Consider the following 27777-nt stretch of genomic DNA (forward strand, 5'->3'; position numbering starts at 1 on the left):
CTTTGTGTGAAAACTGGCTTTCTTATTTTCCCACAAAGTAATGGCTACATGTCAAAAAGTAATTCATTGGGCTATGACACATTTTGGCATGCTTGTGAAGATGGAAAAAGTGCTTTTATAAATGCAAATCCTTCCTTTTGCTACATTGAGCTTTTGACTGAGCCAGCATTATTGATGCTATGCTGTTTTTCAAATCCTTCCTGCATTCACTAGAATTACCACTGACCTTTTTAATATGGTCTCATATTTTGTAAATGCTTTTTAATCTGCAGTGCAGTGAAGATTAACAGTATACAGTTATCACACCCATTTCCTGCCATGACTTCTGTTTACTGATACTTGGTAGACTTGATTTCAAAAAGTGCTAAATTTAAAGCTAGCAAATTAGAAAGTGAAGCTTAATAAAAATCATTTGGTGGAAAAGGTTCAAATGCTAGCAACATAAATAGAAACAAATTTTACTGTGTCCCACGACCTTTTGTGGTATTGAGCATATTGTTTAGGTACCTAACTTGCCTGCAAAACATCCCTTCATCTTTACCTCAACCCATGGTTGTAACACTTTAAAAAAAACAGTCATCATTTTCTTAATGCATCAACTGTTTCTGTGCATGCGCATCTATATGACTTGTAATGAAGCATTTCAATAGGAATCTAAATCTGTGCCAAAAGGGTGTTATGAATTTCTTTTGTTAGTGTTCACCATTGGTCACACTGTGCACCAGAGAGTAAAGTACTTGTGCACTCTTGCCATGTTAGAAAATCATATGTATAACCTGCAATTTTCTCTCCATTAATTGTGTCATGCCAAAAGTATGAGTAGAAAACTAATCCTACCATCGTCCATGCAGTGTGTTTTCTGGAATGAGCTCATCTAACAATGATAAATGTTATGAATTAAATAAATTGTATCATCCTTCATGGCTCAATAGGTAGCCTTAGAAACCAAAGAGGTAGCAGATTAGATCCCTGGTCTTGTGCTTTATCTGATCTTGGTTGGAGTAGGAGGAATTCTACAATTAACATCCAAATGTCTGAATGCAAGGGGAGAGAAATCAGTTGAGGTTCTCAATTCTGATTGAGTATTTTCTGTCTATGATATGACAGTGACTACGCTTCACTGGCGGTGAAGCCCTTTGGGTCTTCCTGAAGTCATGAAAGGTGCTATATAAATGCAAGTCCTTTAATTCTCTCCTATTAACCAATAAATTCTGTTGGGAAATTACATGTATGGCTGTCAAGTAAATTGACATCAAAGTTGGCTGTGATGAATTACCTAGAAAAAGTGCTGACATAAATTTGCTGGTCTGGACTCATGCATGAAGAATATTTACTTGGATGGGAACTGTAGGTTGAGTAGCAAGGAACTATCTCAAGATATGTTGACCACCCAAGTGTGTGGGAAGAAAAAGACAGAGAAGGGCACAACTGTGGAAATTGCTCTTCAAGTGTTGAGTTGTGAATCATGCTACAAACATTAAGGCAACAGTGGCCTTCATTTTTAGCCTAACTTAGTTTGTAATGATCTTCTTGTGTTGCACCTCTTAATGCATCTGACGATGTATTAGAGCAGTGTATCCCCTAGTGTGACCATGTATTGATGTATTGCATCCTGCTACTGTCAGATTTCAACACTGGGTTGCTATATGGATATCTGATGTAACTTTTTAATTCAAATGTATTTTTTAATTCATTCTTGGGATGTGGGGATTGCTGGCAAGTCTGGCATTTAATGCCCATCCCTAGCAGTGTGAGTCGCTTGCTAGGCCACTTCAGATGGTAGTTAAGAGTCAAACACACTAGTGTGAGACTGGAATCACATAAAGGCCAGACCTGGTAAGGACAGCTTCACGCTCACTTTAAAAAAAACTGATATCAGCTTTTATTCTACTTCCAGATTTGATTTCTTTTTAAACTAAATTCGAATTCTCAAACCTCTATGGTTGAATTGGACCTTGTGTACTCTAGATTACTAGTCCAGTAATATAACCACTATGCTATGGCACCTGATCGCTGCATAGTGTGTGGCACATACAGTCATTTGTATACATGTGTTTTTAATTTATTTAGAGATACAGCACTGAAACAGGCCCTTCGGCCCACTGAGTCTGTGCCAACCATCAACCACCCATTTTATACTAATCCTACATTAATCCCATATTCCTACCACATCCCCACCTTCCCTCAATTCCCCTACCACCTACCTATACTAGGGGCAATTTATAATGCCAATTTACCTATCAACCTGCAAGTCTTTGGCTGTGGGAGGAAACCAGAGCACCCGGCGAAAACCCAATAATCTTTATTGTGTTTATGTAGTGTGCTAAAGCTGCACCCATATTCATCCATTAATTCTTGGCTTGTCGCTTCCTGCATTTTTAGGAATATATAGTGTTTATAAAGTCTTTGTCCAACTTTAATAACTTTGTGCAAATGATAGAAGCAAACTGTGAACAGGGTATGAAAACATAATTTACAGGGTTGTTTAATTCTAATGTTGTTAATGCTGTGTTAATGTTAATAAAATCACTGAGCAGCAACTAGAGAATGTTTTCAATGAGTTGGAAAATCAGATTCGATGATGTATCACAAAAGATGGTGGTTATATTGAAGCCCAGAAATTTAAACTGCATCATTTTAAAACTTTATGAATTATGCTTTCATACGTCATTTGCAGTTTGTTCCTATCATGTGTACATTCCAAGCATTCACTGCAGGACTATGCTTTAAATGTCACATTTGTGAGCTGAGGATTAAGAAGGTTTACCTGCAGGATTCAACTGTTCTTTTCTAAAAAAAAAATCTGATGCCCAAATGTGAATTCCGTTTCTAATTGGAATTTTGTACTCTTTTACCCTCACCATCCATATTTAAAAATTAATGTACATTTAATACATCTTTCTTTTCATTTTGTCTTGAGTGAGAAGTGATTTCTAATAATGCACAGGTACAGAGGCCTCCAAATAATGAACTAACTGGTAGACATAGAACAAGGTCAAAGGCCAACTCCATCAGCTGGTTAACCCAGATAAGCAGCTATTCAATCACACTGCAAAGATTAAAGGTTTTAAACTTCTTATTCCCCCTTTCTTTCCTGAAGGTGTCCCATGTGAGATTTCACGGGTGCCAGCCGCAATCTGGTACTTCATCAACGTGCCTGGTTTTAATGCAGGTAGTTTTGACTGGAAATTCAACCATCCCTGTTGAGCTCAGCTTTGTCCTAATGCAAGCCACACATGAACACTTGCAGCAACCAGTGCAAAAAAAAAACACTTCCCCATATTTCTTTTGGGTCAGAAGTGCTGAGAACTATTGTTGCATAGCTCCTGTAGCCTTAGCTGTGACCAGCTAGTAGCACGGACCAAGCATCTAATCTGGGTGCTTGCCCCGCCGTGTTAAAAATGCTCAGTTCCACATAGAGCAGTGCACTTAATAGACCTCATTTCTATGGGTATTTCAGAGATTAAAAGTAACATTAAAACATAATGACTGCTTGCAACTAAACGATGGGTGACGCCCTGCTGTTAGAGAAGTCTTTGAATGTGCTGTTTCATTTCACAACTGACAGAAATTTTGTAACCCACAATGATGGGCAGAATAGTATTTTAAGGTTACACTTTGCTGTGGATGTAATGTGTAACAAAAAGAAACTAAAATGAATCCAAAAATCTGTTTTTAGTGCTACTCCTGTGTCCTGCTCCAGTCAGGATGAAAAGCTATGAATGGGGCAGATGGTGAGTGTCGTAGGGAAAGAAGAAAAAAACTAGTCAAAGCCTTTTAAGAATGATGAAGGTTCTTCATAAAATTGAGTAGGAAGGAGAGGAGAACAAGGAATTAATGCTGATCTCACACTCACAATGAGTGTACTGGGAAGCATATGAAAGAAAGATAAGACTTGGATGGGTCAGCACAGCTAATGATTTGATTTCATCAAAAATAAAGATGTTAATTTCCCTGGCTCCTGTTAGCAACTCGTATGCTCAAAATGAATGAATTGACAGTCTGCAATTTTTTTTATTTGGAGAGGATTCTGGAAGGTGGAATCATAGACATTTTATTTCAGAATGGCTTTCATGTATATGTTGGTGCTTGCATCATCACTGGACCGCTATAATCCCATTTCTCTGCTCTTTCTGTGTCCCTTTAATATTTATCTTTATTTTTTGTTCTCCCTTGTGTGTTATTAACTAGACTTCAACAGACTTCTGTGACTTAAGCATTCCAACTCTAATAATCTCTTTGGTGGGAAAAAAACACCTTCTTGGCTCTCTCTTTAAGATTCTAGTACTAATGTTTAGTTTATGCCTCCATGTTGCAGATTCACTGACCAGTGGAAATCTTTCATTATGTACTCTTCTGATGCTTTTTGAGCACTTCCATTAAGTTATCTGTTAGTCTTTGTTGAATAATGGCAATGCAGTGGTGGCATCAGAGAGCAAATGGGGCCCACGGATTTCCCTGTAAAAGGGGAGAAAAATTTTGTGTTTATTCTTAAAGAAAATGGTTTGCTTGTGACAGTTTAGGCTCCATGAAAGTGTTGAAGGCTAGGAATTCAATCCCACTCCATCAATTACACACACTCAGTACATTAAAATTTCCAATTCATGTATGCTGCTGTCATGACCCCTCAAATGTAAGCACTATTTATGTTTCTTTTAACATGCAGTTAGAAGTGTTTTTAAAGATATGAATGAAATAACATTCATACAGTGAAATGAATGAACTTGGGTTGTCAAGTTCTTCTGTTCGCAAGAGTTAGTGTAATATCTGTTGTGTACCACGAAAAGGCACTGCATGAACCTAGCTCACAAAGGGCCTCTACTGGTAGGCTTTTTAAATGTAAATAAATACCAGCACTGTCAATGTATTAGCGTGGCAGTGATTCAGGGATAGTCCTGTGCAGTTTTAGAATTTAACTCCTTTAACCTGAGTTTTACAGCGTGAGACTGGACCAATTATTGTAATAATTGTCTATATAATCATGTAGTTTCACCACTAGACCTTTGCAGATGATTCCAACATCTGCTGCAGGGCAAGAAGATAAGGTCTTGATGTCAATAGGTGATTTTAAAATTATATTTTAAAAGTGTATCTAGGAGACAGCAAAATTTAATTGTTTTAAACCTAAGGTAAAATGCACTGCAGTGGCAGTCCTGCTATTAGGGAAGTACCTTTTTAACATTATTAAAGAACTTTGTCTGTTCAGACAACATACTGTGGGGCAGCATGCCCACGAGGCACAGTATGTTTAGTTGGTAGACAGACTCTGTGCTGAGCGTGATATCAACCTGACAGTTGATGACAAGATAGTTCATGAATAAGTTGGCCTGTGAAAAATAGAAGGGAAAAATGCATGTTTGTAATGTGATGTTGTAAAGGATTGTGTCAAGATTCATGAGCCACGGATGTCATTGCTAACTATTTCAGGGCAAAGTAATAACTTTCATATTCCTAATTGCCTAATTACAGCAATCGTGCCTGAGGCTCCAAACCTTCTTCAAAGTACTAAATTAAAACCATAGTGACTGGCACAACATCTGATCAGTTATTGGCAATCTCATGTTGAGAAATTTTATTTTTTTAAATGTGTGACACATGGCTATATTGGCAGATGCAGTGAATACAGCTAAGTTTAAGAACATAAGAAATAGGAGCAGGAGTAGACCATTCGGCCCCTCAAGCCTGCTCTGTCATTCAATACGATCATGGCTAATCTTCTACCTCATCTCCACTTTCCTGCCTGCTCCCCAGAGATAAAAATCTATTGAATGCTGCCATGAATATACTCAGCTGTGGAGCATCCACAGCTCTCTGGGGTAGATAATTCTAAAGATTCACAACCATTTGAGTGAAGAAATTTCTCCTCATCTCAGTCCTAAATGATTGATCCCTTATCCTGTGGTTGTGTCCCCATGTTCCAGATTCCCCAGCAATGGGAAAACCATCTCTCAGTACCTACCCTGTCAAGCCCCTTCAGAACCTTCTATGTTTCAATGAGATCACCTTTTATTCTTCTAAACTCCAGAGAATATAGGCCCAATTTACTCAGCCTCTCATCACAGGACAACCGTCTCATTCCAGGAACCGATCTAGTGAACATCTGCTGTACCGCCTCCAAGGCAAGTATATCCTTCCTTAGATATGGAGACCAAAACTGCGTTCAGTCCTCCAGGTGTGGTTTCACCAGAGCCCTATACAATTGTAGCAAAACTTCATTATTCTTGTACTCCAATCCCCTTGCAATAAAAGCCAACATGCCATTTGCCTTCCTAATTGCTTGCTGTACCTGCATACTAACTTTGTGTTCCTTGTACAAACACCCTAGACTTTCTGAACATCAACATTTAAAAAGCTTCATGCCTTTTAAAAAATATTCTGCTTTTCTATTCTTGCCACCAAAGTGAATAACTTCATACTTCCTTACATTATACTCCATCTGCTATCTTGTTGCCCACTCACTTAACCTGTCTATATCTCTTGGCAGCCCCTTTGTGTCCTCCTCACAGCTTACATTCCCAGCTAGCTTTGTATCATCAGCAAACTTCAATCCATTACTCTCCGTCTCTTTGTCTAAGTCATTAAGATAGATTGTAACTAGCTGAGGCCCCAGCACTGATGCTAGAGGCACTCTACTAGTTACAGCCTATCAACCAGAAAATGCGCCATTTATCCCTACTCTGCTAATTGCCACATGGCTTAGGTAACAATCCAAAGATTAATACCTTGGAGGTTTTGTGCTTTAGTTTGGACCCTAACTCCTCAAACTTTCTCAGCAGAACATCATTCCTAGTTCTACCTATGTCGTTGATTCCTACGTGGACCACGACAACTAGATCCTCTCCCTGCCACTCCCAAGTTTGATTCCAGCCACGAGAACTATAGTTTTTTTTAAAACTTTTTTTATTTATATCTTTATTCAATTTATGTTTATCACTAATCTCTGTCTCCTACCTCCTGACCAATTTCCAATCCATGCCACAAGGTTGCCTCCAATTCTGTACATTCTTTCATGCAGGCCCATTTCCTCTGATACTTATTTTACCTTTGTCATATCATGAATACTGCTGTAGCATGGAACATTTATACATTACTTAACCTTTGAATAAACTTGTGCTTTTTTACAAGTGAAATGGTTTTCAATACAGACAGACATTCTGTTGAGATTATACATTTGTGTATTCATGTGGCCCTTCAAGCTAACATGTAATTTTACTTTAGTGGGTGTGTTATGTGGATTCTGGTGTATAAAGTTGAATTTCTGTTCAAGGATTCAGATTTTTTTTTGATGTGCTGTTAGTCAGAAAAAGAATGCTGTGTTAGGGGTTTTAAAAGTTGTATAATTATTTCAGATGAGGGCTGTTTTCTAATCATGGGTTTAAATTTAATCATTGTGTTAACTTGGGTGTGCTTTAAATTAATGTCTATATTAAGGTTTCAGGGTTTGGTCATTTTAAAATCATGTCTACAGTAAATTACCTGTTGCAAATATTTAGTCTGCATGAAAAATCCCCAGAATTGAAGTTGGAGATTAAAGTAACTACAGTTCTGTGCAGATTTCAAAAAACAATCAGTCTATTCCTGACTAAACTGTCCATAATTCTAGGATCTGCACTTCTTGGTTGGACTTATGTCATGGTAAACTTTCATGACCAATAACTTGATTTTGCTACATTATTGTCAGTCTTTTACATCAGTCTATCCAGATTTTTTTTTTAGAAAAAATACTCTGGTTAACTATCCAGTAAGGAGTAACATTGAAACTTCTAACGATAAATGTAGGTCGAATGTACTAACCAATTGATTCCTGAGCTGTTGCGATCATACACAGTAATTGGTGAAAGATGAAGTATTTTGTGCCCAACAAGCCTTTTCCTTCCATGAACTGTATACAGTTGCCTCCAATGCAAACCAGTTTTAATCTCTGGAAGAACTTTCATTTCCATAGAATTGTACAATGTTACAGGATGGAAACTGGCCATTTGGCCCATCAAGTCTATGCTGGCCGTTTTCTCTAAATCCGTCACCAGATCTAACCCCATGTTCCTGCTCACTCTTCATAGCCTTTTTAATATTCCTTTTCCAAGCAGGCACCTAATTCCCTTAGAAAGAATTTCTGGACTCTGCTTCAACAACCACTGGTGGAAAGGTTTTCCACATTCTAATCGACCTCTGCAAAAAAAACTTTTGAAACCTTCCTTAAATTCTTTTAGTGATTATCTTAAAAGTTACATTCTCTTTAATGTCTTGTGGAAATGACCTACCCAAATTAACCTAAAATATCTGTTAACCAGCTAAGGTAAGAAATGTTGCAGATATGATTACCTTGAAAAAAATGAATATGGTAGTCCGAGTTTAGTTCAAAATATGTTGAACCAGTTTCATATTATGGGTTTATTTTGTGTTTAGTTCTTAGAAAATGCAAAACTTGAGTTCACTTTCCATTTAACTATATTTGTGTTGCATGCATGTGTCAAAAAAGGTTTCTTGACCTGAATTGTCATACACCAGCTGACTCCTAATCTGTGGGTGTTATTGGAGCCTATGGTTTCCATGGCACAGGATTTGCACTATGAATGAGGGCATTCCACTGCTGTTTTCCTCAATTCAACTTTTTGTCCTCTTATAATACAGAGTTAGTGCTGTAAGTGGTTCTGCTGGTGAAACAAAAGACCTGAGGATCTAGTGCAAAGAGGTCCAAACTTTAAACTTCATTTCTTCAAGCCTCAATTATCAAATATCAAACTACAGGAAGATGACTTGACCTTTTAATGACATTGTGCATGGGTGGGAAGGGATGGGAAAGGGGGAAGAGAAATTACTAAAATTGCTTTTTGCTACATCTTGCGGCTTCAACAACTAGTGTTTCTGTTCACTTTTTTGCTAAAGCACAATTGAAGCTGTGATATTGGATGATTGTACATCCAATTCAGATTTTGTGACAATCTGCCATTAAACCAGGGTTAAAATCTGGTTTGTGTTTAAACAAGTCACTTTAAAACTCAAATTGTTTTATGTTAATACTTTTGCTTTAAGACTTCTGATAATCTCCACAGAACTGAGTTATTGGGGAAAAATTGAGGATTATTTATTCTGTTCACTTTAGCAGTTGGTTTAGAGCTTGACTTGGATACAGTCTGGATTTTGTTTGTAAGCACTATTGATTGAAATTTAATAGTGCTACATTTGAGTCTTACTCACACTTGCGTTTTTTGCCATCTGTGGGAGCTGATACAGTGGAACCAGCTGGCAGTTTTTTTCTCATTGGGAATAGATGCCATTGTAAACCAATCAAACTTGGTAAAACATTCAGACTACAGTTTGTTTTCTTAAAAAAAAAATTGTTTCCTGATCGTGTTAGATTTAGGGTTTTCCATACCCATAATTGTTGTGGGAGCACTTTAAGAAGCTGTAAGTGATGTCACATTACTCATGACCAAAGAGTTGTGGGTGTAGACCTATATATTCCAGTTAAGTTATAATAAAAACCTACTTTTCTTTAGATATTACAATAGTTCACATCCCAAAGGAACAAGTAATATATGGTGGCAACGTTTGGGATATATTTTTCTGAAGAGCACCAAATATTATATTGTGACAACATTTGATTTTTTTCCTGAAGAACACACCAAGAGAGAACAAGGAACACCAGGTTGCTAACCAGGAGTGCAGCTGGCAGAAGACCCCAAAACAGTGCAGTGAACTAGGACTGCAGACAGGACCCCAGGAGCTGCTGCAACTCTGAGTATGACAAGCAAATTGCCAGGAGATCGGAGCTGTCAACTAATGTGGCAGTGGTTCAAAAAATTTGAAAAGAAGTAGCTGTTGCCATTATTACATTACTTTTCCAAGATTTTTTTGCTTCATGGGCCGAAAAGAGTGGGAAGAGCTCAACAGCACTATTGGAGGTCTGCAGAACAGTGAAAAAGGCTGGTTGTGGCAGCTTCTGGTACTACAAGCAGCAGCTCACTGCAGAGAGAAAAAAAACTGCACTCGGTTTAAAAGAACAGCCTGTGTAAACAAGGAAATCTGTATGCTCACAGTTTTAAAAAAGATGAGCTGTGTAAACAAAGAAAGATGTCGTCTGAGTTAAAAAACTGAATGAATTGTGTAAACAAAAAATGCTGTTATCTCACTGTTTAAAAGAAGAACAAACGAGCCGTGTAAATAAAGAAAGCAGCTGTAGTCTCTCGCTCTTAAAACGGGCAGGCCTGCAAAAATGAAGCTGTCTAAAAAGGAAACAGAAAGCTATACCTGTAAGACAGGAAACCTGTAAAGCAGAGAGTCTGTAAATGAATTGTACCTGGTCAAAAGAAAACCTGTGAAAAAGCCTATTTTTGTGAAAAAGCCAGATCATTCAGAAAAGAGCATTCAGGTACCCAGTTATGGATTGAAATGCATTGGACATAGTGTCTGAGTGGAGGCTGTTTCAACAATGGATAGAACTGTGTTTGCTGGATCAAGAAGTGAGCGAACCAGAGAAACAAGCTATTAAAAAAAATTAAGATCACATTGGGCATTGAGGGCCTGCAATGGATCAACACATCAGGAAAGTCAGTTCAGGATCAGATGGACCCTACCAACTTATGGATATGCCTGGAAGATCAATTCAAGGTAAAGGTCAATTTCTGAGTGCATAGGCTTGAACTTATGACATACTGGCAAAGGCAAGATGAGTTCATTGACCAGTTTGTTGCAAGGTGCTGAGACAATGCTCAAGAATGCGATTTTGCAGATATTGAATTATCGGAATGGGTTATAGAGCTTGCAATCATGTCTACCCCAATGGAGGCCTTTCAAAAAGTCCTGCTAGAAAAGAAGGGCACACCATAGATGCACTACTCAATGATGGAAGGAAATTTGAAGCCATCATGTCTAGGCGCCAACAGTTACAAGCAATGGGGGTGCTAAGACAATTGGTATGGTAACCAAGGCTCAGATGTCTGCTAAGCCTTGTGGCAAATGTGGTCTGACCCACCCAATTTGCAGTTGTCCGGTGTACCAGGACCAGTGCAAAGCTTGTGGCATGTGAGGACAGTGGGCAAGGCGGTGCAGAAGGCCGAGCTCAGATACTGCACACAGGAATGGTGGCAGATCACATGCAGAAAGAACGTCTGCAAGACTGGATGGCAAATGCAACAACAGGTATGTCAACGCACAACAAAAGCCCAAGCAGGTACATCAGGTCAGCAGAGAGACAGATTGTCAGGAGGGCACGGATGAAGAATGCACTCATGCGAACAGCGAGCAAGCATTTCACATAGTTAATTTGGATCAATGTGCCAATGCTATCATGCAATCTGAGGCATTCACCATGATCGGGATTGTACGTCTGCAGATTAGTGGCAAGCATGCTAAGAGTGAAAATTGATATTGGAGCAAGTGCAAATAGTCTGCCCAAACGTAAAGGACATGTACATAAAGAAATGGGAATCTATGTTGCAACGAACCACAGCTAGGTTGACTGCCTACAATGGTTCTCCAGTCAAGTGCATTGGAACTATAGCCTTTCAGTGCAACGATGGGAGCTCTGAATGGCTACCAGAAATGTTTTCGATTGTAGGCACAACTGGACCAGCCATCACAAGATTTCCAGTATACCAAGGTCTACGAATTGTCACAATACATGAAGTCAGTAATGCACCAAAGATGGTAGAAAATATCCAGGTGGAGTGTTTTGGATTGGTCCATGTAAAGGATGACACAACGGCTGCGAGTCTTGACACAAAGAGGTGATACGACCGGAAGTGTCTCCTCAGGCTTCAATTCATTGCAGCAAGTACCCAGAGGCCAGGGGGATTGCCAGTGATTGATGATGTTGACAGTCGTCATTTTTCTATGCTTTCCAAATAAGGGAAGATGAAGACGTTGTATGACAGGCAAGCGAGACCAGAATTAGCTCAACTGCAAGTAGGACAGAAGGTCAGAGTACTCAAATCATATGTCAGGAATCTGGCATCCTGCAGAGGTTGCTCGGATATACAAGCAGTCCAGATTGTACAAGGTCCAGACACCCAGTAGTGTGATTCTCAGATGGAACTGAGGTCAACTAGGAGAGCTGTACGACAGCACTTACATAGGACAACCCTGTGGCATCACAGACACATTAAAAGACAAAATATGAAGCTGAATGTACAGAGGCTACGACCACAGTGAAAGAGCATGCTCACCAGAGCCCTGAGTTACCAGAGTCTCAGAGCAGTCGTCAAGACTCTGGGACGAATAAACAAACCTCCTCCTATGTTTTAAGAGTGATAAACTTGCTTACTTGTAAATTGTGTTTTGTTTGATTCCTGGTTAGTTAGTCTGAACTGCAACATCATTGTATATTGTACACATATGTTTTCATCTTTGGAAAAAAGGGGGATGTTGTGGGAGCCCTTGAAGAGGTTGTAAGTGAAGTTCACTGGAGCAAGTGATGTCCATCCCCGGCAATGGTGTCAGCTACCTGAGCGCTGGCGCTGGTGCCATTTTTAAAGGGCAGCTATGCCCTGCCGGCACATTTACATTTTTAAAGAGCAACTACCCCCCAAAGTTACATAAATAAATTCACAATGCCCCTTCCTCCTCCCCAATAACAATTCCATTATCTATTTGCCCTTCCACCCCCCACAAAAACACTTACCTTTCACATCTGACCTTTCCCTCCAAACTGCACAAAGTGTAAGGTTCAACTCTTCCCACCAGCCCCTACACCCATTACTTTTATTTGACCTCATCTCCCCCACCCACCCCCACACTGACAAGCTTACCTCCTGCCCTCTCCCCACCAGCGTGGCGTCACATTTCCCCGGACGGGGATCTGAAGGCACGGGAGTGCCAGCTGCTGTGCCAAAGATTGCGGCAGGCCCTCAAGCTCACTGGTAAGCCTATGTTGATTTATTAATTTTATTCATTTGCATATTTAAAGTGCAGTCCTGTCGCCCAGCTGTTGGTGGGTGTTGGCGGGGGTGGGGGGGGCGGGGTGCTGCCACAGAGCCTTGCTGCCACTGGGAGGATCGGGCTGGGCCCTCCAGGTGTCGAAGTCTGTGTCGGGCGTCCTCTGGAGCCATCTTCAGGGACCGCCCCCCCTTCCCCATTACAGAACCCGGTGCCTGGGGGAGAACAGAATCCAGCCCCTAGTCTTTACATAACAAATACGAATGGTGTTTAGTTGTAAATTTTTCTAAACTCTGACCTTTTTAAAAAAAAAATCCAAATATAAACTGAAACACATACTAGCTTATTTCTGAAATTCTTCATTTACACTATTTTGAAAATATAGTTTGGAATTGTGTGCTGGTGGCGGGAGTCTTGACGTCAGGGGAAACTGATGACAAGATCCCCGAGGCAGCTCTTGTATGGAAGGCCTGCCGAATTTGGCCAAATTTGGTGGCAATCAGGCACTTTTCTGAACAGCGGCAGGCTATCCGTATAGTTTAGGACCTCGCCACCGGAAGTCCTGGCCTTGCAGAGCTGCCAGCCAATCAGAGGCCACTGCGGAAGTGGTGGCTGCTGCTATTGAGGAGCGGCGCTGGAACCAGGCTCAATGTAGGCCAAGGCAGAAGCGGTCTCGTGGGGTGGTGGTCACAGAGGGGCGGGGGTAGGGGGGTCGGCAGCAAGGGCGCAAGGTTGGCCCTTAGGCTCACCCTTCTCTTCCCGATGCCGGGTCCCTCGTTCAGGCAGTAAGTGCCTTTGAATGAGGGCCCACACCCACGGCCCCTGCCACCGGGAAGCAGCTCGCTCACTTTTTCATGCCGTGCTTCCTGTGTGGCAGCAGGGCCGCTCACTGCACGGGTAATTGCAGCTGCGGAGGAAAGAGGTCCTTAATTAGGAGTTAATTACCCAGTTAAGGGCCTCAATTGGCGGTGGGATGGGAAGGCCACTCACAAGCCTTCCCGCCCCAGACTACATTTTGGCAGAGGCAGGATGGTGCGGGGCCCCCCCTCCGCCACCATCCCACCCGATTTTATGCCCTCCCTGCCTCCAAACTTGCCGTGGGGGAAAGCATGAAATTCCACCCATAGTGTCAGCTTTTAATAAAACTTTTAGTTGGCAGAATCTGGCATTAATGCCACAGCCAAGGACCAGAGAATCTCAAAGACGTCTGGCAAGCCTGCTCACCAACATAAATCCTGTGGTGAGTGTGGTCAAGATTTAATTTTGGCCTGAGGTTGATGTTGTACATCAAATTATGACTTACCTTAGATTATTAGCTGAAGCAGAAGATCTTGTATTGTTTCCTATGGTAAATAAAGTAAAAGGGGTTGGGCTCCAGCTTACGCAAGGGGAGTATTTTTCCCCAGTTAAAGCAAAATTCAAATATTTAATCCAGTTTTATTAAACAAAAGTTGCCTTCAGCAGCAGCAGCATAGAAAGGAAATTAAAGGCCCTAGGCTTTTTCATTGTTGTGAAGTTTAACATGCTCTTAGCCATGTGCGGTGGGTATATTTTAAACTGTAGCCTTAAGTTTGAAGTTAATGGGGGTTTTGAAATTAATGCTTAAACATGTGCATTACTGTCTTAAATAGGTGTTCAGATATCCTGTGATTTTTACAATTTGTTCTAAGGACCAATGCCAGTTAGTAGCATTGGTTAATTACCCATTTCTAAGTCTTGTCAATTTGGCGTCTTCACTGATGCTGGTTTAAATCTTTCAATTTTTTAAATTGTTAAATCAGATCTCTGGGTTGTCTGTGGCCTCTGTAAGGGTAAGAGAACTGTGCTCACTTGCCTTCAGGTTAGAATAGAATATTTGTAAAGTCAAATATTTACAATTGAATGCAACATGTTATCTGCGTGAGGACGTGTGTATTGTAGTGTATTGTAGAACCAGTGTGCTGCATCAGAGAAATGGCGGTTACAAAATGGAGGTATTGACATTGTGTCTGAATTCTGATTTGAAGTGGCCTCTAAGTGGAGCATAGATTTGAGGGAATATAGTCATTTAGTGCAACGCTGCACTTTCTACCAGGTGTTTGGCAGGAACATTGCTGCCAGTATTGCTGCATTGTGTGGCCCAACTGGAGAAGGTGAAACAACAGGTGACATGTACCAATCATCAGTTTTGATTCTGAATTGGCTTTTGTGAACATTATTTAATTTCTTAAGTTTTTTTTATTCATTCATGGGATGTGGGCGTCGCTGGCCAGGCCAGCATTTATTGCCCATCCCTAATTGCCCTTGGGAAGGTGGTGGTGAGCTGCCTTCTTGAACCACTGCAGTCCATGTGGGGTAGGTACACCCACAGTGCTGTTAGGAAGGGAGTTCCAGGATTTTGACCCAGCGACAGTGAAGGAACGGCGATATAGTTCCAAGTCAGGATGGTGTGTGACTTGGAGGGGAACTTGCAGGTGGTGGTGTTCCCATGTATTTGCTGCCCTTGTGCTTCTAGTTGGTAGAGGTTGCGGGTATGGAAGGTGCTGTCGAAGGAGCCTTGGTGCATTGCTGCAGTGCATCTTGTAGATGGTACACACTGCTGCCACTGTGCGTCAGTAGTGGAGGGAGTGAATGTTTGTAGATGGGGTGCCAATCAAGCGGGCTGCTTTGTCCTGGATGGTGTCGAGCTTCTTGAGTGTTGTTGGAGCTGCACCCATCCAGGCAAGTGGAGAATATTCCATCACACTCCTGACTTGTGCCTTGTAGATGCTGGACAGGCTTTGGGGAGTCAGGCGGTGAGTTACTCACCACAGGATTCCCAGCCTCTGATCTGCTCTTGTAGCCACGGTATTTATATGGCTACTCCAGTTCAGTTTCTGGTCAATGGTAGCTCCTAGGATGTTGATAGTGCCCCGATCTGACCGCAAGCACAATTAATTTCTGCTAGTTTTACCGTGGGAATGTTTTGTTGGCCTTAATGGGAGGGAGGGGGGAGAAGGTGAAAGGTTTAAGTTTTAGTTGTATGTTGGCATCAGCAATTTTCACTTTATCAGATCACCTCTTCCTGGCTGAGTGCTGATGCGATTTATGAATAAAGAATCTGTTCAGCAGGAGGAGGCTGGAAAGAAGGGCTCTAAGCACCAGCAATAGACTGTATTTCCCACTACTTTTTAAGGAGCGTTTCTTCATCTTGTGAAACGTGATGGGCTGAATTGTTAAAGCTCGCCGCCAATCTCGGTGACGAGCTTCAAAAACGGCGCGGTGACACACGAGATATGCGCCGCTGAGCCTCTGCGATATTTAGTACGGTGGCTCATTAACATGGAGGGGGTGGAATGCCCACCCCCGATGACGTTGAGGTGGCGGGCGCTCCGTCCTCGGCAACGGCGTCCGGCACCACCGCGCAGTCACTGGCCCCATTTTTAAAGGGCTTCAAGCCCTTCCGTTAGATTTACATTTTTAAAAGTCCCGTCTCCAAGAAATAAAGTTACAATTTTAATAGCACTTTGAATCCCCTCTCCCACCCGCCCCATGAGTAATCAATATATAAATTGCCCTTTTCCCCCCCCAACAAAAGAAATTTATCACTATCCCGAACTTCCTCCCCGAACTTTATTAACTTTGACCCTCAACCCCTTCCCACCATCCCCTCAACCAATAGGAAGAGTTTTCTGTTTTCCCCACTCCCCCTGCCCTGAAAACGCCACTCCTCCCCCCTCACCACCAGTGTGCTGCGTCGGATATCCGAACGGAGGACCAAAGGTGTGGGAGTTCCGGCAACCGGCTGGAATATCGGCATGGGATGGCCGTTGGGACGAGCTAAGTAATTATTCATCTAATTTAAATTGATTAATATATTAGGTCTCTGTCACCGAGTGGCGGGGGGCGCCACGAAGCCTTGCCGCTGCCAGGAATATGCAGCGGGGCCTTTCAGGCATCGAGGCCCATGGTGGACCTCTCCCGGAGGTATTTTCCGGACCCCCGCCCCCACCCGCCACAACTCCTGACATCGGGGGGCTGGTAAAATCCAGCCTGCTGAGTGAGGTTAAATAGCAGAATGATAACCTCCGAACACTTGTATGTTTTGAGACTTTAGCATTTCGGGGTGGAGTTTCAGCTTTGGTGCTATCAGTAATCTGGCCCCAGATTACGCCCAGAATTGGACCTATTTTGAGAAGTATTTTTTCTCCTCACGTTTTTGCTCAAACTCATTTGCGTATTGCCAAATGGAAAACCTTCTATAAACCAGTGCAATCGGCAGCGTCTTGAAACGTAATTTAAGAAAATTTGTTTAAAAAAAAATTCCTTGATATATTTGAGAGGTGCAGTTTGATAAATACAGCTGAAAATGGGTTTATCACAAAAAATAAGCATTTTTAATCAGTGTCCAGTCACTCCCTGTGAGTAATCAATTTTAAATGACTGAAAATGATTTATAAAAATATATGCAGGGGTACGGTAGTCAGTTTCTTAAGTAAATTTAAAAAAAAACCTTTTAAAATATGCCTATTAATGCCCTTGTGTCCAAAAGAACCCACTTGATTTTAAAAACCTTCTCAAAGGTCTCCAAACGCGTGTAATTAGCAGAAACTCTCAGTGGCGATTAATTTGATCTGGGGGTGGGGCCGGTCTCTAGTGTGATTTTGTTTTCTCAAACTAGCACGAGTAATTGTGGAAATTTATGCTTAGATTCCCAAAATCTTCTGCGTAGGTTGTGCTGATTTCAGGCAATTTGCTACAAGAAAACCAACAGAACCAAGTGGAAACTCTACCCCTTAAAATTTGGAGGTGTTGGCCGGAATTTTACGCCACTCCAGCGAAGTGGGATTGTGGCGGGGAGATGGTGTAAACCACCCCCAGCATCCAACACACCCCCCCACTTCCCGCCACCCCCCCCACCCCTCAACCGACCACCCTTGCCTCGCCGGGGCCCAACCGATTACCCCCGGCGAGGCAACTAAAACTTAGCTTTCCTCCCGGCTCCACGTATTCTCCTATCTTCGGCTGGGCTGCAGTCCCAGCAGTGGCCACCGCTCCCGGTGGCGCTTCTGGGACTAAGAGCTGCTGGCCTGCCGATTGGTCGGCAGCTCAATGAGGCGGGACTTCTTCCCTCAAGCAGGTGGAAGTCCCGCCTCGGAACAATTAAAGCCTGGGGGCCATAAAATACGGAATGGATCCCCAGGTGAAACAGAAGCAGGTTCGCCACCGACTTTTATGTCGGAGGCCGGCTCCCGTCTGCCCATCATTAAATTTCGGCCGTTGTATTAAATCTTGTAGCTACTGGTTGAAAACAATATAGCAGAATCTGCACTGTCTTGCTGGTATGCAGATAATAGCTTTGAACTTACATTCCTTAATGCACATTTTGTCCTTTTCTTCAAGAGTTGCCAGAAAACTGGACAGATACAAGAGAAACACTCCAGGAAGGAATGATATTTAACCTCAAGTATTTGGGCATGACTCTAGTGGAACAACCAAAGGGGGAAGATATGTCATCTGCTGCTGTCCGAAGGATAGTTGCTATGGTAATCAATTTTTTCTACCATTTTGAATGTTTTTTTTGGGTACGGTTTGAATGCTGAAAGGAGTGGTAGGAGCTTTGTCAGATTTGGTCGCCCAACCTAATCTCTACATGGATTGATGTTGGCCGCACAAGAGCTCCCCGTGGCATGAGCCCAATATTAAAGTTGTTCATGGATACCGCCATTGTTTATATTGGCAATGGTAACTGAATTAGTGAGGCAAACAAAATGATTCAGCTCCTGTCAACTACTGCAAACCTAATGAACTTAAAGCGTACAGTATAAGCCATAGTGATGGCACTTTACTAAGTGGAGGTGTAATTGCAGCATAACAAGTTTAAATGTCCATTTCCATTATAAATATGTAGATAAAATGTTCCAATGGAAGCATTAAAAATAAGGACAGAATGTAAGGCTTTAAAGTGGGACTGAATTACGTCCGATTGCCCTGGTCACATACTATGCCGTACCAACCTGCTTCACCTGAAGACCACCCTTGGTCTTCACTCCCTGTGTGCAGGAGATCAACAAGTTGGCTTTTAAATTTTCAAAACTCTTTCACTTTGTGGAAGTGGTCTGCTACTGGTAGTTTTCTGAGTTCTGGTTTATGTTTCTGCAGTACTGCTGACAGCCCATGATCAGTCATTATGGAATGTGTCCTTATTTTTGCCATGTCTTCTGCTTTTTGCAGTGTTTAATTTAAAGTTTGAGTTTATGATTATTGAAATTAACATTTGTAATTGGCATCGATACTGTACAGTAATAGTTGATTGTAATCAATGTACTAAAAATTTCAGATGGTGCAGCAGGCCCTGTCTATAAAGAAGCATCTACAGCTTTAGTAAGCTGCACACCTGGGAATTGCCTGTTATCAATAAAATTGGAATGTTGCCGGATGTTACCTTGGTTGGACCACCTATAATTGAAACAAGAATTAATCTATTATGCGTTTGTTAAATAGCTATTTTTTGGTCCTGTATAGGTTTGGGCGTTGTATCTAAAGTTTTTTTTCGTTACAGGCCAAAGCAAGTGGTAAGAAATTTCAGAAAGTCTCATTGACTGTGTCACCACGAGGAATCATTTTACACGATGGTACAAGTAATGAACTAATAGAGAATGTCTCCATCTACAGGTACAAAGCACTTTCACTCAAACACTTGATTTAGACACAAATATTGACTGTATACTGGTACAAGATAGGGAGTGTGACATCGAACTGTCATTACCATCTGAGGTTTCTTTTTAAATAAGAAAAACGCTGGCAATACACAGTGTTACTGTCAACCACTGAAAAGAGAATCGATCAGTTAACATTTTGTGCGTCGACCCTTCTTCACAAGCAATCCCTACATAAAGATGGCTGTAAAAAGCATAATTTATGGAGCAATACTTTCAAGCTTTAATCTTGACAAAACACGAAGTAATACTCTTGACCTTCAAAAAGGGAAAAGCGTCTCCTTTTGATGATTGTATGAGGATTTGGAAGGTCAAATATGAAGTGATGTATGTCCTGGAAACAGAAATAAGCAATTTGGAAATTGTTATGACCAGGTGAAAAAGGTGTCTAGGAGTCTTTTACTGTCTTCACCTGGTCTTATTGTAACAGGGTTTGATTTTTAAACACACTGTGTTTTGAGCTCCCTCTTTGTGAATCCTTGTTCACCACTTTCCAATTATAAGGCAAAGAAATGAGCACACCAGATTTTCTTAGGTTTAAAGAGAAAAAGTGAAATTTATTAAACTTACTTAAACTCTAATTTGGTTAACGCCTATGGATACGTGCCGTGCCCCACGCTAGTGTGCATACCCGATATGCACGTGCAAATAGAGATAGAAAAGAGAAGAAAAATAAAAGGAGAGGTTTGAGGTAATCTCTGAAGAGGGTTTTTTTAACTGAGCTTCAAGCTTGCTGTAGGATCCTTGATTGTAGGTAGTTTTGCTTTTCGTTGAGGCCCAGTAATCATCTTAAACCTTGTTCACTGTAGGAGACTTTTCTCTCTTGGGATTCGTATGTCTTCAATGGTTTCCAAAGCTGGTGAGAGGGAGATGAGAGCAGACAAGAGAGAGGTCTTTTCCAGTCCAGGAGCAAACAGCTTTCTGAGTTCTAACCCTGTGGCCAGTTCAAATTCAAAAACCTCCAAGTCAGTTAGTCATGTGACTAAACTGGTCTGACCACGCCTGTTTGTGTATTCTTAGTAGTTAACCTGGAATGCTTCAACGTCTGGTAATCAAAAGTTCATTGTGGATTAAATTGGATCAGGCAGTGGCCCCATTGTCTATTCCAAATACTGTCTGTTACTATGCAAATGTATTTCTAGTCAGGGGCTTGGCAATTCCTTGTGATAAGCCCTGTTTTCTTGCCAGCCACAATTTTAAGTTTTAATGGTCGTGTGGTGAAATAATGTGTGCCTGAGTCTTGGCAGGTGGCGGCTTTATCGCTTTAGTGGAGAAGTTTGGGATAACATTTTAAAGCGTCAAGTCCTATTTTTGTTAACTCTTCTGTCAGTTGCAATCATAACCTGTTGCTTTGGTAACCAGTCCAAACCTTTTAAGCAGGCCTCAAAATTAATTGGAGAATGTACTCTGCACCCAGGCAGCCTACTAATGTGGATCTCTCTACACTGGAGTAAAACACGCACCAATGTTTAAGCATAGTAAGAATATGAGGTTTGGGGAGAAATATACAGTAATGACTCTTGGTCTTGCTTCTGACATCTTGGCACATGTCAATATTCTCCTAATTCTATACCAGGCTGCATTTCTGAAGTTATAAATGTTGAATCAAATTATTGTGCCACACACATTTAGAACTACAACATGCTGTGCCAAGGAGTGACAGGATGTGGGTTTATATTTGCAATTCTCTCCCCAAACCACACGTTTATTTCAAAATCTTAGCTCTGCTTTCATAAGGCACTTTTACACTTGTATTTTGAATTGGTTTCTGGGAGACTGATGTCAGTAAGTTGGCTCCCTGACTTTATACTGTTAAATCCCAAGATAGTTGCAAATGAAGCAGACCATTTGACTATCTTAATTCATCCATTCAGAAATACCTTACAGAATCTCCACTTTTTCTCCCTGCAGCAACCCCCCCCCAACACACACACACACACACACACACACACACACACACACACACACACACACACACACACACACACACACACACACACACACACACCTGAAGCATCCACTTGGTACTTAAATGACTGTAAGGGCTTAAACTCTTCTGCTCTATTCATGTTCATTCTGTATTATTGATCACTTTGTGTGAAGAAGAACCTCCTGATTTCAGTCCTGAATCTGCCCGTTACTGACCTGAACCTATATATCCCTTTGTTCTATTCAAGCAGTTTACTTTTCCAAATTTACTTTTTCTAACACTATTAACTATCTTAATTAATTCTACAAGATGAATTCTGTAAACGTCATCTTTCAAGGCTGAGATGCCCATGTTTATTGTATCTTTCCTCAATACTCAGGTCTGTTCAATTGGGGCTGTACTGTATACTGCCTCCACTGGAGTCTGCCCACCTGTACATCCATAATCTCTGTTTATGGATCACCTTTACTTATATATTTTCACATTCTTTTTCTTTCATGGGGAAGAGGCTTGACGTTTTATTACATGAAGGGTTTGTTTTCAGATGAGTGATCTTTTCAGAATGAGTTTCTCACCTAACACACACCAGATGTTCTCCATTGGCACTTTTTAAAATTCAGATTGCAAGTGTTCACACTAGTGTTGGCTGTGACTCAGTTGCGAGCACTCTCACCTCTGAGTCAGAAGGTTCTGGGTTCAAATCCCACTCCAAAGACTTGAGCACAAAATCTATGCTAATACTCAGTGCAATACTGAGGAGGTGCTGTCTTTTAGATGAGACATTAAACCACGGATCTGTCTCCCCTCTCGGAACGGAAATGATCCTCTGACAATTTTCAAGAAGAGCAGGCGAGTTCTCCCTGGTGTCCTGGCCAATATTGAACAAACATCAGTAAACAAAAAATTAGCTGGTCATTATCACATTGCTGTTTGTGGGAGCTTGCTGTGTTTTCTGCATTACAACAGTGACTAAACTACAAAAGTACCTCATGGGTTGTAAAGCACTTTGATATGTCCTGAGGTTCTGAAAGTTCTATATAAATGTAATTCTTTACAGATTGTAAGAGAGCACTATCCACATGGCAGCAATCTCTCGCTTCCTTTGTTAATCCCATTGGCAGAATCATATACCACAAAAATGTGGGTCTATAATTGGCACCTCGATAGGGATGAGCCAACATTAGCAATATAACCATGGGGAGCCATCCTATAGATGCTGCTCACCTGCAATCCAAATCAAAGCACCTACTATAGATTGCTTTATCCAGCCAGTCTTACTTATCTGTTCAGCAGCTGAATCTACCTTATTCATCGATAAGAGGCTGTTTTTTGAGTCACTGGAAACTAATTTGCACTAGTAGAATCATTTTTTGCTGCAGAGGTGGTTGGATGAGTCCACATGGGCCAAGGCTTCTTTCATTTTGATTGGAGGTTTAGTTGCCCTATTACAACACAACTGAGGACCATTTAGTAAAGGCCGGCTCGGGTCTGCAAATGAAACCCGACCCGAGCCCGACAGAACCACATCTGACCGGGAGCTCGACCCGGCCCGAGTCCTTTCATTTTTTTCCCGCACCCGACCCGACCATCTGTTTCAGAACCTACCTTCTGTTTTTCACTTTGTTGCTTATCTGCACAAGCTTAAAATAACTGTAACAAAACCACCTTTCTCGTCCAAAAATTACATTAACATTGGAGCCACTTACTGGAGATGGTGATAGAGCGGACCCAGCCCAACCCGAGCCCGAATGCCGGACCAGGAAGTGCGACCCGACCCGACTTGAACCCGACACGTCATCGGGTCCCATCGGATTTGGGTCATGTAGCCGGCCTTTACCATTTAGTTTTCAATTTTTTAGTGACTCGACTAAATCTAATCCAAAGAAATTGGGATTGAAGGCAGACCTTTGCCACCAATAATAATTCAGGTGTGTTTCTTGCTGTATTAAATTTAATCTTTTTTCTTAATCAATGCATTTTTCCTTTACCAGGATATCCTATTGTACAGCAGACAAAGTACATGATAAAGTTTTTGCCTACATTGCTCAGAGCCAGCTAAATGAGACATTGGAATGCCATGCCTTCCTGTGTACAAAGAAAAAACTGGTGAGTTCTTGTGCATTCATTCATCCTGTATCACGCGTGTTTCTAACCATTTGCATTGCCACTCTCACTAAGATTGCATTCACACCCCATCTTTAGCATTGGTGTGTAAACAAATCTTTTTTTATTCTTTCATGGGATGTGCGCATCATGGGCAAGGCCAGCATTTGTTGCCCATCCCTAATTGTTCATGAGAAGATGGCGGTGAGCCACCTTCTTGAACCGCTACAGTCCTTTCTGCAGCAGTTTTGTACAACTGAGTGGCTTTCTAGGCCATTTCAGAGGGAAGTTAGAGTCAGTCACATTGCTGTGAGTCACATGTAGGCCAGACCAGATAAGGACAGCAGATTTCATACCATAAAGGGCATTAGTGAACCAGATGGGCTTTTACAACAATTGATATTTTCATGTCACCATTACTGAGACTAGCTTTCAATTCCTGGTTTTTAAAATTTAATAGGTGTATTAATTAATTGCATTTAAATTCCACCAGCTGCCATGATGGGATTTGAACCCATGTCCCCAAGGCATTAGCCTGGTTCCCTGGATTACTACTCCAGTGACATTACCACTACACCACCTTCTCCCTAATGCCAAATCAAAGCAATCTCCAGACCTGATTTTCTAACCCTACCGCCTGTTTCTTACAGAGATCACCAACTTTAGCACAAACAAGATCTCCTCAAGCTGAGGTTCCAAAGATCTAAGATTAAAGATGCTGAGAAAAATATAAAAAAAAACTTTCCCCAGCTGGCTGAACCTCCTGGAGATCAAGTTTTAAAAAAAAGTATTACCTGAACAGAGTGGCATGTGTAATGAGATCACAATATTATCATCAAAGAGATCCGCATGAGATCAGATAAGGTTTTGGATTTGCCTGTGAATGTGTCCTTCAAACGCTAAGGAGGTTTGGGAGCATTTCACATGCATTTCCATTGATGCAGTATGAATGTGCGGTTTATGCGAAGGGACATGTGGTTCAGTTATGTGCTTTGGATTGGGCCGTCTATTTTTAAGTGGGTTGAGTTCAGGGGCCTGATTTTCAATCTGGGGTTGGGAACCTGAAGCCTGGATAATTTCCAGGTCCTGACCCTGCGCTGCATATGCGTCACTCACGTGACGCAATCTTCAAATGTAGATGCCTTAATTGGGCCGGCAGCGAGCTCAGCGTGCGATTAGTGGCACTGAGCTCTGCCAGGTGGAGGGAGCTGCCTGCTGAGCACCATCATCAAAGGCAGGCAGCAGCCATGATGGGGCCTGCTGCTACCTTGTAGAAGAGTGGAGGCCGGACATTGGAGGGCCAGCAGCCTCACTATGCAGAGAAGTAGCCAAACAGCCAACTAAAAGGTACTGCAGCCAATCTCACACACAAACCCCTAGTAGCAAAAAAAAAATTACTTAATCGCTCCCTGCATTAATCCTAACAGCAGTTCGATTTTGGCAATTTGCGTATTAAGAATCACCTTCTGACCCTCTCTGGCCTGTTAATGAGTCCTCAAGGAGCTTAACAGGCTGTTAATTGGAGGCGGGCAGTTTCCCAGCTCTCCCAGCCTAGGTCTCAAATTGTCAAAATAAGGAGAATTACAAATGCTGGAATTATGAACAGAAAGTTCTGGATTGCAGCTGAAAAAGTATCTGCACCAAATGCACACTGGAAGAGTTAGCCTATATTGTTATTTAGCTCTTCAGACCTGGCACAGTTTTGAAAATCGAAATCCTCTTTTTTTCCTTCTTTAGTATCTCATTATGTCCGCTATTAATTAAATGTTCGATGGATTTTCCTATTAGCAAAGAATATATCAGAACTTGAGCTATGATTCCAACTCTTGTTTGGTTTGGGCTTGGCGGAAAGTACCATTTTTCATATATTTGTGATTTCTCCATATATTTACATCTGTCTTGGTTAGAAATGCCATTTGGCCCCAAATGAAAGATATCGTGTGCTCTCTTTTCCTAGGCTCAAGCTGTGACATTAACGGTGGCTCAAGCTTTCAAAGTAGCTTTTGAATTCTGGCAATCTGCCAAAGAAGGTGGGTTTCTGCATTGTGCATTAATTGCTGTGACTGGGTCAAGACTGTTAGACTGACTTTGGTTTTGTGATAAGCTGCTTGAGAGTTGCAGAATTTTTTTTTAAAACCCTGCCTGCACTAAACTTAAACTTTTGACCTCAGACGTTTGCTTTGGGGTCACATCTTAACCAAATTAAGCATTATCGATGAAATCAATTTGAAACTTGGATTAAGTTTAGAAATCTAACACTGTATATTTAAATTCAGTATTACTGCTCCTGTGTTATGAGCACTACATTTGCAATACGTTTATGCTGCATGTGTGATGTGTGTTGCTAACTGTTGTAAATGAGCATGCATTGGGTAAGCAGTGAATACTAGGCTACCTAGTTCTCTATGCTCCCTATTTTATAATTGCAAAACTACCCTGGTAGTGAGTTCTGCAACTGGTGGGACCTCCCACTATTCTGATTGATACACTATGGTCAAATAGCCTACTGGTGTTTGCTGTCTGTGATCGTACATATGCACATGACTAGTAACCACTTGTGGAACTCTACCCCTGCACCTGTTCATGCCTTTTAGATGAGGGTAGGAAAAGCTCAACTCTGAATTGAAATAACTCCTGTCACTGTCAGCAGTGGCACATAGAGGCCCGCTACCCGACCCGAACCTGGTGGGACACGACGACACGTGTCAGGTCGGGTCGGGCCCATCTTCAGGATACTGCTTTCGGGCTCGGGTCGGGTCGGGCCAGACACACAGGGCAAGTGCTCTGCCGTTAAGTATTGAAATTAAAAAACTTAGGTGAGCTGGGAGTCCAGGACCAAACTGAGTCTGCGCAGTGAGTCAGTGGCGTCACTATGACGCCATCATGCATGCGCTGCAGCCTCGTGGAGCTTCCCAGTCGGAAGGTAAGTAAACGGATGGTTGGGTCGGGCCGAGTCAGGGCGAGTTCAGGTTGGGTCGGGCTCGGGGCAAAATCGGAGGGACTCGGGCCGAATCAGGCTCGGGTCTGCTGTGGTTCGGTCGGGTTCTTTTGTCCCGACCTGAGCAGGCCACTAATGCCACATCTACTGACCTGATGCAGTTGGGGGCATGTTGGAATAAGGCTCAAGAAGGCCTATGTGCGTCACTGATTTTACCTTGGTTCTGGTACGTGGATCCATGATGGAAGAAAAATATTTTGGGCCACAAAAATATTCACAACTCAACTCCTGGCTGCTGTCTATGGTGTGTGATTTCTTATGGGCTTTACTACTAGTCCTGTACATCCTTTGGCCTCTAGAGCAATGAATCATCTAATTTCTTTGCAGCAAAGGTGACCATCTGCTGTGCAATTTTTATTTGTGCTCCTTTTATTTAAAAAAACAGAATCAGCAGGAAGGTTTGTTTTTACAATTTAATTTCTGAAGAGGGCCTTGAGCTTCCTCCGGAAACCAAGATATTCTGTTTCTTGATGCGATAGGAAGTGTATGTTTTTCACACATTGACTCTTTTTGATGTTTGTAGTGGGTTGTGCCATCTCTGTTTATTTATATTGCACTTCATTTTATGCATTACACATGGAGCATTTGAAATAAAGGCAGTGGTTAAAGCTGATTCCTTTGCACCAATTTATTATATTTTTAGTGAACTCACTTTAGAAACCCAAAATTTTTTCCCCCCTTTTTAAAAAATATTCGGAGTTTGTGCTTTCTTTTTGTTTCATCATTATCGGCACATAATTGTTAGAAAGATGTCCTTTTTTTAAAAATAGCAATTTCTGTATAATTCCTGTGATTTTTAAAAATTTGATCTATGTCATTTAGGAATAGGTAAATGATCATATGCTTCGACTCTGATAATAAATCAAGTTTGCTGATTTCAGTCAATTCTTTAAATAGGATTTCATCTATGATCATTTTAATCTGAAAGTTGTGCATTTTGCCAGTGTAGCTGTGACATGGTTTGGTGGGGAGCAAGTTTGTGTCTCCACTCCTCACATCATTACTTGCCATGCAGAGATGAGTTATTTTTTCAAGAGAGAGAAATTAGTCTGACCATTACTTCAGACAGCTTACTAGCAGCACCTGGTAATGGTGTGGCCTTCAGCCATTTCAACACACGCAAGGTAGATGGTATTGGTATTGGGAGAGAGTGAGGCAGACTTAATGGGAGGAAACTATATGGTTAACAGTTC

General features: G+C 41.6%; 1 protein-coding gene across 3 annotated transcripts in view; it reads left to right on the forward strand.

Annotated features, from left to right (window-relative positions):
• The window catches only part of ldlrap1b (low density lipoprotein receptor adaptor protein 1b), a 53966-nt gene that overhangs the window by 8098 nt on the left and 18091 nt on the right, over positions 1–27777 (forward strand). For all 3 annotated transcript variants that reach the window (XM_068011361.1, XM_068011359.1, XM_068011360.1), the window contains exons 2-5: positions 18238–18380; positions 19397–19509; positions 23475–23589; positions 25544–25616. In XM_068011361.1, coding sequence (XP_067867462.1) covers positions 18285–18380; positions 19397–19509; positions 23475–23589; positions 25544–25616 — 397 coding nt within the window. In that variant the 5' untranslated portion in view covers positions 18238–18284. The remainder of the gene's footprint in view (positions 1–18237; positions 18381–19396; positions 19510–23474; positions 23590–25543; positions 25617–27777) is intronic.

This window comes from Heterodontus francisci, chromosome 31 (genome assembly GCF_036365525.1).
Source record: "Heterodontus francisci isolate sHetFra1 chromosome 31, sHetFra1.hap1, whole genome shotgun sequence".
Taxonomy (NCBI): domain Eukaryota; kingdom Metazoa; phylum Chordata; class Chondrichthyes; order Heterodontiformes; family Heterodontidae; genus Heterodontus; species Heterodontus francisci.